This window comes from Astyanax mexicanus, chromosome 8, assembly GCF_023375975.1.
Source record: "Astyanax mexicanus isolate ESR-SI-001 chromosome 8, AstMex3_surface, whole genome shotgun sequence".
Classification (NCBI taxonomy): domain Eukaryota; kingdom Metazoa; phylum Chordata; class Actinopteri; order Characiformes; family Acestrorhamphidae; genus Astyanax; species Astyanax mexicanus.
The window spans coordinates 50,984,796-50,998,677 of NC_064415.1; the positions used below are offsets into that span (position 1 = coordinate 50,984,796).

General features: G+C 35.2%; 1 protein-coding gene across 2 annotated transcripts; it reads right to left on the reverse strand.

Moving 5' to 3' along the window:
* Positions 1–1,087: 1,087 nt before the first annotated feature.
* Positions 1,088–13,698, reverse strand: LOC103038610 (probable RNA-binding protein 46). Of its 2 annotated transcripts, none has more exons than XM_022677898.2 (6): positions 13,550–13,698; positions 11,883–12,033; positions 11,322–11,659; positions 9,765–9,894; positions 5,260–6,075; positions 1,088–1,392 (listed from the first exon to the last, which is right to left on the reverse strand). In XM_022677898.2, the coding sequence occupies exons 2-6, from the start codon at positions 11,983–11,985 to the stop codon at positions 1,208–1,210; spliced, it is 1,572 nt and encodes a 523-aa protein (XP_022533619.2). In that variant the 5' UTR covers positions 11,986–12,033; positions 13,550–13,698; the 3' UTR covers positions 1,088–1,207. The 2 variants fall into 2 exon arrangements, with proteins under 2 accessions (XP_022533619.2, XP_022533620.2); XM_022677899.2 differs by lacking the exon at positions 13,550–13,698 and adding an exon at positions 13,295–13,434.
* Between the last annotated feature and the right edge of the window lie 184 nt (positions 13,699–13,882).

The following is a 13,882-nucleotide window of genomic DNA, read 5'->3' on the forward strand; positions in this document are numbered from 1 at the left end:
CGCGTTTTTCTATTTGCAGCGCATTTTTCTAGTTGCAGCGCGTTTTTCTATTTGCTGCGCCTGTGTTGTAATTTTGATGGATGTGTTTTGTGCTTTTGCAGCGCTTTTCAATTTGCACTGCGTTGGGCTTTCTCGGCCACCGTACATATCAGACTAAACTGCACCTAATCAGCAGTTCAACTCAATTGTAAAGAAGTATATTTGATAGCTGGGTCAGATCGAGATGAGATCACGTTCTCACCACAAGCAAACCTTCCAGAAAAAAACTCGGCAGATTACGGTAGAAGTTGGCAGCCCTAGTTAAAATATCTATAAATATGTAAAATATTGATGGAAACACAATTTACTTCATGTTATTTTCAGTACTTTAACCGTAACAAGCACTTTAGGTAGCTGGTAGTTAGCTAGCGTTAACTAACCTGAGAGTAAATTAACTTTTAAGAGTGGGAACTTTATGTCATGCAGGTAAAGGAGCCCTACTTTACTGTAAAATGTAAAACTAAAAAAAAGCTCTTAGACTAATTAAGATTGTTGTTCCTAAAATAAGCTAAATAACCTTACACTTACAATTCTTGGTAAGACAAAATGTTTATAAGCAATAAGTAATAGTAATTCTTGGTCTTCATAGTTGAAAAGTAAAGTGGTCTCCATACTCCCTCTGTTGATAACAACACAACGGTGCATCTCCGTTGAAAACTCCTGAAACATTAAGGTGTATTTTGGACATGTTAAAAGATCTATAAATATGTACAATAATGATGGAAACACAATTTAGCTCATGTTATTTTCGCTGTAACCGTAACAAGCCTATCTGTATAATCTATCTAATCTGTCTATATAATCTATAATACAAGCTGCAAGATCACAGCAAAGCAAAAAAGATTGCAAAAAGATTTCAAAAGCAACCATTGATACATGTTTTACAGTTTATGTTATTTTAATGTTTTAAATTAGGAATTAATTTCTTATAAGATAATTAGATTAAGGTTGTGAAGTTCATATCAAGCTCAAAATGTAATTTACTTTTTATCTTTTACTAAACAGTATATATATATATATATATATATATATATATATATATATATATATATATATATATATAAACATTTTAAAAAGGAGAAGTTAAAATCTAATTAATCTTAAATACATCTGCAACAGCAATTCTTAACATAACCGAACTTGCTTTGCTTTTGGCAACATGGGTTCATCAGAAGAATGATGACTGGTTAGGGATGTAGAGCCTCTGACCACTGGCACCATGGAGGGGTAGCGGAGGTGAGATGGGGGCGATGGAGTATCCAGGACATGGCAGAGGACGAAATGGAAATGACAACAAACCAGGTGATGCAGGAGGAGAAAAACTCCAAGGGGAAACATCATGGAATGACGCATCTGTAGTGCACACACACACACAAACACACACACACATTATAATTATGGCTTTCATCAGGACAATATAAAATATTTGTTATAATTTCTGTAACAAATTAAAAACATGCAATAAACTACATCACAATATGGGATAACATGCATGTCACGTTGTTTTCCGAACACCTTGCAAATGCCATAGATGCCTCTAGAATGTTTGAATTCAGTGCATTCCAGTGTGGGATGTGTTACATAAAATCATTTGCACTCGCACACTAAGAAAACACATGTTTACTATAGTAAAATATAACTTTTTAGAATTACAATATATTTTTTATATTTCTGCATAATTTTAACCTAAGTGTTCATCAGCTATTCACACAAGTCTTAACCCTTGTGTGGCGTTCTGGTCTATGGGACCCGTTTTCATTTTTCATCAAATGATATGAAAAAAAAAATATCAAACTCATTGGCATTGGTTAATTTTTTGTGAAAAACATATATCAAAACACATTTTCGATAAACACACACTGTAATACCCCCCCCTCCCCCGCCCCCCCTACACATTTATATTACATACAGTATGTTTGGCCAAGGGCTAATAAAGATTGCTTCATTTGTAAATTTGAAACTAAACAAATTTTCTACTCATATCTTCAGTTTAATTCATTTTCTTTTACATTTTATTAAAAAACGAATAAAAAAAAGAGTAGCACTTTTTGAAAGAAATGTAACATAAGAAAGGTAAAGGGCAAATATTAACCATGTAAGCTGTTTATATTGCTTGCAATTTATGTGAAGCAAGCATGTGTAAAGCATTTTAATGTAAAATTGCTTAATTTTGCTGAATTAAATACAAGTAACAAAGTAAACGAGTAACAAAAATATGAACACCACACAAGGGTTAAAGGATAAAAGGAGAGCCAAAATTAAACAAATTAGACAAATTATTAGACTTGAAAATTTATTTAATAAAAAAAAAGACCCACAATTACTGAAATCTGTGAGGGAAAATTACGTAAACCTATCGGACTAGCAGCTCATTTGAGTCAGGGTGGCAATCAAGTCTGATCTTCACAACATGTTTGTGGAAGTGTATCAGTGAGTGAACAAATTAGAGTTGCTAATATTCACCTTTGTGTTTGATAATCTGTGTACAAATGGAGTAAATTCAAGACTATTATTACCCATGTATCAAGAGCAAGGCATGTACTAGTCCATGAGGTAACATTGGCTAATATTATTGTACCTCAATCTATTGTCAGAAGAAAACACTGCACAACTGTGGTTTACATTGCAGGGTTGCCAAGAAAAAGCAGCTGCTCTCCAAAAAGAACATTGCTGCCCGTCTGCAGTTTGCTAAAGTTCAACTGCACAAGCCTGAAGGCTAGCAGAACAGTTTTTGTGGCCAAAACAGATTTATTTTTTTGTTTAAATGATAAGGGTTATATTGGAAGAAAAGAAAACACTCCATTCCAGCATTAAAGCGAGCAGTGCTGGTAGACTCATTATTTGGGCCTGTTTTACTGTATCTGAGCTGCACCATTGATGGAATAACTAATTCTGAATTATACAAACAAATTACAGGAAAACATCAGAACATCTCTCTCTGTGAGTTAAAACGTAATTAAAGCTGTTTTGTATAGAGGAATGGGCTAATTCTCCTCCAAGCTGATATGCAGGATTAATCAGATTAAATCAAGTTAGATTTAACTTTATTGTCATTGTGTACACGCACTGAGCCAAAGAAATGCAAATGGAATCTTAATAGAGACTTTCTTAATGAGGAGACCAACCAGAGGAGACTGCAATATAAATGGGAATTCTGGCTACACTAATCATGCCATCTGTTTACAGATACAATCCTGTCCTTTAACAATAAGAGCCAATCAGCTTGCTTGTGTTGTGTTGAGAGTGGAGGAGGGTAAGCATTCTTATGTGGAACCACCACCCCTTAAAGTGGAGATTTGTGCAAGTACAACAGTCAGAACAAGGTATTTGCTTATTAAAGAGTATTTTATTCTCCTTACTGTACGTCAACACCGAACGCGATAAAATCGCTCTGTGTCACCTGTACAACAGGCGGTGAGTCGCTTGGCGACGTGTCTCACTCAGAACGAGCTGTCGCTGGTGGGCGTTTTCCAAATACGGCACGTACAAAAACATGGGTTCAGCCTATCTACACAATTCCTAAACCATAAACAGTCGTACAGACGTTTCACAAACAATACATCTTTATATCTTTTATAACTATTAATAAGTACAATTATTTAACATAATTATTTCATATTACAATAAATATGTTTACTTAAATATAATACATTATTTTCCTTAATGAATATATATATATATATATATATATATATATATAGTGTCGCTCGCTCTCATCGCTCGTTCGGTGTGGACGCACGCTCAGGGACACAGGTGGCGTGAAGTATCATAGAGAATTGTCTAACGAGTAATCGAGTATCACAGAATCACCATATTGTGGGCGACGTACCCAGATGTCCCAAGTCTCCCGGAAGTTGCGAGGGTCTACCGCATATCAATAACGGCCGCATGTTAAAGATAAAATCTTCCTGCCCTGTGATTCCCACCTCTCGTAGACAACGAGTTGTATATTGTAAATATATATTGGTTGACATACTTGTCTATGATATGACACAACCAACACATCAAACAGACACAGGATACGTGTAGTTAACAGCAAGTACAGATCTAACTCAACTGTCTTGAAGTTCACAAAGAACTCCTTGATTTTATTGAGTGCCAAGTTGTTGTCGCCACACTATGTGAGCAGGTGCTGTACCTAATTCCTGTAGGTTATCGCATCATCACCTCTGATCTGTAATCAATAATACCTGGAAATGTTAAGGTGGAGTTTCTGCTGCAGAAGAGGGTCACATAAGATGCTAAAATACATCTTACATGGTTTACATACTTTTGTTACTCACAGATATGTAATACTGGATAATGTTCCTCAATAAATAAATTAACAAGTATATTTATTTCCCTTATTTGTTGATTTGGTTTTCTGTATCTACTTTTACGACTGGAAAATGAAGATGAAGTTTTAAATCAAATTTATGCAGAAATATAACAAAAGGGTTCAAAGACTTTTAAACAGCATTTTGTTTGTTCTGAATTACATGTATGGCACAAAAACTGAGTGTGTTACTAAATCGCAATCCATCCTTTTCTTTAATCACTTAAATATGTGCACATTTTTTGTTGCAACAATAGTACCAGTCAAAACTTTGGACGCACCTTAAATTCAGGGGGGTATCATTATTTTAAAATGTATGGTCTGCATTGTAGAATATTACTAAAGTCATCCAAACTATGAAGGAAATCTTATGGAATTAATTAGTTACTTGAATTTCTTGCCTCTTAGTGTGTTTGAGAGCATCAGTTGTAAAGTTGTGAAGAGGTAGAGTTACAGGTATACAGTGAACAGCTTTATTTGAGTAATATTGCACAATATTGCACAAACAACTCAACTAAGAAAAATGTAGAAATGAAGGTTAGTCAATTCGAAAAAAATCAGGAACTTTGAAAGTATCCTCAAGTACAGCAAAGACTATTAAAAATGATGAAACTGGCTCTCATCAGGAGTAACCTCTGTTGCACAAGATAAGTTCATTAGAGTTACCAGCCTCAGAAACTGCATGTTAACAGTTCTTCAAATAAGCACACCTAAATGCTTCACTCAGTATTTTGGTTTGTTTAGCACTTTTAAGTTACTACATAATTCCTTATTTGTTTCCTTTATAGCCTGGATAAGTTCAGTTTCATTTACAATGTAGGGAAAAAAATAAAAGCTTTTGCCTGGTTTATGACTAAAATAAAAAATGGCACACACAGGAGACAAAACATCTGAAACATACTAACCAAGCCTCCAGAGTGCATTCTGTGCTGCAAGCTCTTTGGCATCCTCCAGAATGGTACATCCTTTATCAGGCATGTATCTGCTTCTGGTGCTGCTGATGAATACTTCATAGATGAGCAGTATTTTTCCTTCATGCCATACTGTGGAGTACAGGTAATACTCTGGCAGGGACCAGCCATTCTTTTGACAGAGATATTCCAGCAATGATGCAGCAGAGTTCAGCTGGCTGGGTTTGAGACTCTGCAGGGCAACGGGTACCAGAGGAGACCCTGGCAGTAATGGATACATACAGTGCTCTATATCAACAGCGTATGGATTCCCATTTCCAAAGTGAGGTGGCTGATGGAGAGGATGTGCACATAACCCGTCACCCACAGCCCCTGTATCTGATGCCAGACTGATTCCAGAATCCTCACTCTGTGAAAAGAAGCCGGAGTCATTATAAAACTCTTCACCTGCAATTCCATTACGACTGGCTCGTGTATTAAATCTTCGATTCCGGTCTTTGCTGCTCGGCTTGGCAAGGGTGACTTCAATTTGTGAGCCATCAATGAGTTTGCCATTCATGAACTGTTTTGCGGCGAGTGCGTCTTCCCGGCTGTGGAAGTGGATGAAGGCGTAGTCTGACAGCTTCTTAACGCGCTCCACAGAGCCAGGCTTTAGACGAGAGAACTCACTGCAGAGTGTTTCCTCCGTCGTATGCAACATAAGATTGCGCACATACAGAACTCGCACCTTCTGCATTATCTCATCATCTACATTCCGCTCTGGTTCAGCCCAGTCAACCTGAATAGTGTGGCCCCACATCTGGAACGTTCCTGATAAGATAAAGAGAAGTGAATATGAACTAGGCCAATCATGATAACTACTGACTTAGATAATGGACTTACGACTTCAATTAGGCCTGTCAAGATAACAGGTTTTTAATAAATTATATAGAGTTATTGTAATAAAAGTAAATTTTAACTTTAATATAGAAGACATTAAAGCTGTACAGGAACAAATGTAGAATTATTTTGTAAATAAAAAATGAATCCATTCAGGTCATAACTGTGACCTAAATATGTCTGTTTCATTAAGAGTCTGAAAATAGAGATGTGGAATTTATGCCAGTTATTTATTGATGGATTTACTGCTATGCTGAAATTCAAGTTGTACAATTAAAAATATTTTCATAGCAAAAAATTATATATAAAAAAAAGATAATTTTTGTGATAAAATAATTACACAAGATGTGTCCCAGTTTGTCCCAGGATGTATCTTAAAGGTCACCTTCCGCGAAAATCCGATTTTTCTTGTTTTTTGTGGAATACAGTAGGTCTCTCCGAGTTGAATGTGTACACCTGCACATTAAACTGTTTTGCAGCCCCCATTGTCTGCAGGAGCTAAGCAAAGAAATCCCCCCTCCCCCCTCCGAAAAACGGGTGAATTTTGAATTATCTTTCTGCCTACGTAGGCAGAAACTCACAGACCAGCCCACCTTGGCTCGAGAAACTCCCAGAGGCGGAGCTGAAGCGACGCAACATCACCGCTCATCAGTTAGGAGGTGGGAGGCAGTGAGCGGCAGAGCGGCGGAGGGGCGTCGCAGTGCTCCTAGCCAATCAGAGGAGAGATATTTGCATGCTGTTTGCATGTATGAATATTCATGAGCAAAGCTGGAATCCGGTCATTTTGGACACACCCCTAAAACAGTCCATTAAAAAAGAGCTATACAGAGAAACCTGAGCACTTTTTTTTTTACAAAAACGGCTCACATGTCATTCATTCATACTAGAGACCACAACTAGACATTTTAAAATGAAAGAAAAAACGACGGAAGGTGAGCTTTAAAGCACAAAGGGTTTGTAAAAAAGGATAAAGGAGTATCCTCTCTTATCTTACAATGTAATTACGCCCTGTTAAAGAGCAATGCTTTTGATAACTTACTAACTTTTGATGAATGGGAATGTAACTAAAATATAAATATTTTTAAAAATTCTACATAAATAAAAACATTAAAACACTATCTATATATAAAGTTGACATGTCAGCTCAATTACATAAATGGGATCTCCTCAGAAACTCAATGTTTAGAAAGGATCCTTTTTTTTTACCATATAAAGATAGATTGATAGGCTGATTGTGCTGTTTGCTGAATTAATATACTCTTTATTCTGCTTTCTCACAAGGCTTGTTAGTTTTACAAACTTTACAGCAGTTCTGGCTGAGTTTGAGTCAGATAAAGGAAAAAGCTGACTGATTTAAGTACTAACCAGAGACTTTCTAATAGAGTAAAGATTACCCACTTGAAAATCTCCTCAACGTTTGTTTAAACACCAGAGGGCGCATACGAGTGAGTCAATAATGAATGGCTTCATTTGGACAATTTCAGCAAAATCTTCAAAGTTTATAAATCAGTTTATAAAAAGTAGATTATTAAGTAGTAGATTATCTTGAAAATGTACTCATTAACTTAATACATAACAATATTAAATGTTTCAGAAAGGCAAACATAATTTTAAAGCTTTTAAACACCCGTCTTAAATATTTTAAACTCAGTGCTCTGGCTGTTTCTCCTGCATCAGCCAGTCAAATGGCTCAAAGTAGCAGTAATGCAGCGTCTTTGCTGCCTAAAATATACAGATAAGCTTTTTAAATACTTTATTACTTTTTTTTTATAGGAATATCCTAGACTAGAAGTACTCACTATTTTGATGTGTTTTTAGCCGTTTAGCTTTATTAATCATATATATACATATATATAAAACTATACATCATTGTTTGTTCAGATCAGCAATTTCAGTTAAATATATCATATAGCAGACAAACACAGTGATATTTGAGAAGTGAAATGAAGTTTATAGGATTTACAGAAAGTGTGCAATAAAATTTTATTTTATTTATTGATTTAAATACCTTTAGCACTAATTACTGGAACACAAAATTTGTATGGTAAGCGCATTGACCCTTGACCAACATACACAGGTGAATTCAGACCTAAATATGATAGAAAAGCTGTGGTGTGATTTAAAGTAAGCTGTCCAAGCTCAGAAACCATCAAACCTGTTCCTGATAAGATAAAGAGAAGTGAACAAGTCATGGACTTATGACTCCTATTATGCCTGTCAGGATAACTGTTTTTTAAATAATGATATAAAATCTTAGGATTATTGCGATGAAATTTTATTTTTAAATGTAATTTAAAAACAACTATCTGTGGTGTGATTTAAAGTGAGCTGTCCAAGCTCAGAAACCATCAAACCTGACTAAACTGGAGATGTTTTGTAAAGAAGAAAGGTCCAAAACTCCTTCAGGCTGTTATTTCTGCAAAGAAGGACCTACTAAATATGGATGTAATTTTTCTGATGGGCCGCCCAAATTTATGCACCTGCCTTAATTAGTTTAAAGCAGGGGTGTCCAAACTTTTTTTGTTGGGGGCCAGAAGGAGAAATATATTTGAAGTCACGTGCCACACTCTGTAATAAAACAGATAATGAAATATACCACTTTAAATAATACTTTTTTCCTGATTATTTCATTTACACACCATTTTACTTGACTAACTATCTTTATCTTTGACAGTGTTGTGTAAACTAAGATTTTTCAAATTGATGTTTTATTTCATGATGTCCCTTAATATAAAACTCCTTAATTGCGGCAACTTTTAGACTCTTTGGCCCGTTTTTCTGCGCTAGAAATGCACACCCTCTCCACTTTTAGAGTCTTTGGCCCGTTTTTCTGCGCTAGAAATGCGCACCCTCTCCACATTTAGAGTCTTTGGCCCGTTTTTCTGCGCTAGAAACGTGCACCCTCGCCACTTTTAGACTCTTTGGCCCGTTTTTCTGCGCTAGAAATGCGCACCCTCTCCGCTTTTAGTCTCTTTTGCCCGTTTTTTCTGCGCTAGAAATGCGCACCTTCTCCGCTTTTAGACTGTTTGCCACGTTTTTCTGCACTAGAAATGCGCACTCTCTCCACTTTAAGACTCTTTGGCTCGATTTTCTGCGCTAGAAATGCGCACCCTCTCCGACTCTTTGGCCGTTTCTGACACCTAGCGTTCAAACTTTGAATCTCACATTATAAAGTCCTGCTTAACAGCGGGCCAACTTTCATTCTATTTCTAAAATACCTCGCGGGCCGCTCCAAAAAAGGAAACGGGCCGCAAATGGCCTGCGGGCCGTAGTTTGGACACCCCTGGTTTAAAGAATTATTGCACACTTTCTGTAAATCCTATAAACTTAATTTCACTTCTCAAATATTACTGTGTTCATCTGCTGTATGATATATTTAACTAAAATTGTTTATCTAAACAACCAAGATAAAGAAAAAGAAAAATGATAACGGGTGCCCAAACTTTTTATACCACTGTATGTGTGTGTGTAGCCTACCTGCTTTCATCAGTAATTTAAAATGCTAACATCCTCAAGAACATAGAACTCCTAATTAGTGAAAGCAGGTTGTGCTGCCTGGTTAATAACAGAAGTTTCTGGAAGACATTTAGAAAGTTGTCTTTTGTGTAGCTAATAAATACCTGGTACAAGTTTCCTGCGGGCCATGGCAGCAGCTTTGTGTGATTCATACTCCACAAAAGCAAAACCACGGTTCATACTTTTGTCTGCTGCGCTGGGGTACACTATAACATCCACCACACCGTCTGTTACCTAGATTAGATTTTGAACGAGAAAGAAATAAAAATTAAATACAAAACAGCAAAGTGGCGAACAAACAGGAACACAGTAGCCTAAACAACAATCCCTGATTGTGACAATTTATCATTTATGAATTTACAGTCTGTTACAACACTTGATGGCAGCTGATGAATTACAACACAGTGCAAACGATTAAACAGGTGACCTTTTCTTACTGACCTTAAATAGTAACTGCATTTAAAAACGAGACAACAATCCTACAAAAAGTCTATACATTGTTTTCATAAACATTCCTATCTTCAGTAGGAATGGGCGAAATTGACAACAAGTATATTATAATAAATATTTCTTAATGTTAAATGCTAAATTGCAATTCCAATATCACTATAAACAAACAAAAAAAATCATTTGAAATTGTAATGTGCCCTGTAATGAGCATCAATTCATGACTATATGCAGTAAAAATGCATACTGAAATATCGGAAATGTTTTTACAAATCATATCACCTTTATTGAAATATTTGATATTGTGATATATACTGATATTAAATCATTGTACAGCCAAATTGTACAGTAGTTTTTTACTAAAACCATCAAATCTCTTAAACACCCCCCTTCGCAATAAGTCCAGTGCAAGTTTTCAAGCTAACAGCTGAAATGAAAATATTCACCTTAAACTGTTCTGTTTTACATGACATTGTTTATCTATAGCAAGTTAAGATTTATCTTGCTTAAATCTGTATTTTCGGAAAGCTAATGAGGCAAAAAAACGAAGCCCACTTTCTATTTATTACACTCAAAGAAGCTTACAAAGCACTTTACAGGAGATCGATGTGAGATATGACAAACAAACAAATAGAGGTAAATATTAATGCACCAAATACTGGCAACCAAAACTAAAACTAAAAGTACTGAATAATTTATAGCAAACAATAGCTCATTTATTGTAGGTCATATTGCAGTGTTTCCTTTAGATTGCTTTACTTTCAGAAAAGACATCAAAGTGTCTCTGCTAGGATGTTAAAGCGTTTTAATTATCTTTTTTCTGAAAAGTATCTATAAAATAAATTTAGCCTTTTGAGAATAGTGGCAAAACATATACATATAAACCTATAAAAAGGGAATTAGGTATTTTGTTCAATTTCAGACATGTTCAGGCAGACAAATTTCCATTACAGTGCATCATTAGTGGCAATAAAGCATGTACCCAAAAACATACAAGATTGTAGGATCTGGTAATCCTCTTTTTAAAAAAATGGAATAGAGAAAAAATAGAATGGCTTGTGGTTTTCAAGTACTGAACTAAAACTCTGTTTTCTCCAAAATTATGATGGGTAACATTTTAACTTTAAACAATGAACTATAATCCATACATGATTGCATATTTACCATAGATAAATAAAACCAAAGCTCTCTCTCCTAACTTCTAAATCACTGACCTTCATCATTTCCTCTTGTATCTCCTCCTTCTTCATGTCTTTTGGAATGGACCCAATGAAGAGCCGACAGTTGTTTAGACTCACACACACTCCTATAAACTTCCCGGGACGGATCTCATAGTGGTCAAGCAGATAAATGGCTTGCTGCGCAGCTTCTGGAGTGGTGTACCTGACAAAGGCATAGCCACGGTTTTCCCCGCTAAACTCCATCATCAAGCGGAACTCATAGATACAACCTGCACGTTCAAACAAAGGCACCAGCTCGTCTTCATACATGTCCCTGGGAATTTTCCCCACAAAAATCTCACAGCCTCTCGGAGGAGGGGGACCTTCCCAGTCTAGAACACAGAATCATATTTTTGTTCATATGAGACATTTGAATAGTAAAAAATATTTTAGGAATGTTATACATATTAATATATTGCATTTGAAAGCAAAGGCTAGTAACTCAACATTTAACCACAGGTGCAAACGAGCTAACTCCTGTTCTTAATCCCACATCAAGAGGTTTTATTTATTTATTTTTATTTTTTAGGTTACTAAAAATCATTAAATTCTTACCTGGTGGTGGACCCCCAAATTTCCGTTGACCATTTTCTTGAACCATACCGTAACCTGTTTTATCCATTAGGGCCAGAAGATTAGCTATCTTTGGGCTTTCCATCTTAATGTCTTGGTGAAGATGACAAACACAGCCTTCTTCCCCTAGCACCTTAGAAAATACAACAGAAACGTCAATTAAGTACACACAGTACTTAAGCACTCATAATCATTTTTAATAGTTTAATATCAAATAGGTAAACATCCATTTAAGAACCAACAATACAAATAAACTATAATAAGAGTTATGAGTTCTTACAGTTTTAACAAACCTACATCTGATTAAATATAATCAAATAACCATAATGACAGACAATATTAAACTGTATCGGCAAGGTAAGAGCTTTGTTTCATAGATTCTGAAATTACTTTTCAACTTTATAAATGTCAATGCATTATACAAACATGTATTCATTTAATACAACTATCTAGATCCTTTGTAAAACAGATATTTGTTAACTCAAATCAAGTACCCAGCTTATTTTTCCTTTTAATTAAGTAGATGACATAAAAATGGATATGTAAATAACTGTAGCTGTGGTATCTTATTATTTATCTGATTTATCTGATGTAGTCATGGCTAAAGTTAATTCCACATTAGTAATACCTAATAAATACTCCTGTACAAAGTAAATTTAACATGCTGTGGAAAAATAAAGTTTACCACCCTTGTCAGTATATAAAAAACATTAAAATCAATTTTTTTAATAGGATGATGCATTAAGCAATTGATAATCACAAGCCATCTGAACTGCTTGAGAGGAGAACATGCCAAGATGCATGAAAACTGTAATTAAAAACCAGGGTTATTCGCCAAATATTGATTTCTGAACTCTTTTTCTTTGCATTTTTGGGGTCTAAAAGCTCTGCATCTTTTTTTGTTATTTCAGGCATTTCGCATTTTCTGCAAATAAATGCTATAATTTTTTTTTTATTTGGAATTTGGGAGAAATGTTGTCCGTAGTTTATATAATAAAATAATGAGCTATAATAATAACTTATATATATATTTTAGTTGGAAGCATAACAGTCATGGCCTTCCTTTAAACTCACTTTTACTAAGTAAAAACTGGCTCATCTAACCCCACTCTCCCTTAGACATGTTTAAATCCACCAATTATTTCATAAAATTGACTAAAAAATGTTCAGCAGTGTCGCCCTTAGCCGCCAAGCACCGCTGTTGGCTAAGCTGAGGTAATTTAGCAACGCTAGCTAGCTAGGCTAACGCTCGTTCACTAGGTAACCTAAAGCTAACCAGCCTAGCCAGTTCTCCTAACTAGTTAGCCAGCTAACGTCAGGCACTAGGTAACCTACCTGATCACCTAGCTAACTATAATATTCAGAAATACGACACCACAGGTTATCCAACTCACCAAGAAACATAAATTCAGGCAGTTAGGAGATTATAGATACCCAATAAAATGTTCTTTATTTGAAACAATATTAGCTAAGCCACTTAATGATTTTGATGATCAGTTTAGCGAACCTAGCATTAGTTTTTTAGCTTTTAGCTATAAAAAAAACTTTATAGAAAAAAGTAGGCGGCGCAGAAATTCGCCTTTTTCCCTAAACAAGTAGCTAATTATTATTTTTTGGTTATTTGGTAGCTAACTAGTAATCTGGGCTACCTGTTCTCCAGTTTCTGTAGGTTTAAAGCTGAGATCCCCCTGGTAACTATAAACCTTAACTAACTAAAGTCCTCCAGATCAGCCAGCAAATCAGGTTCAACTAAATTAACTGAATATTAAAACCAGCGGCACACCTGCAGTCTTACCAACACATATTACATGCTTATATACGTTTATATTCTAATATTATAGCCTGTACTGTGTTCTTGCATTGTAGAAATAATAATAATAATAATAATAATAATAATAATAATAATAATAATAATAATAATAATAATAATAATAATTGTTTACATGTTCTAAACGTTTAATTATAGGAATATCAGATTATTC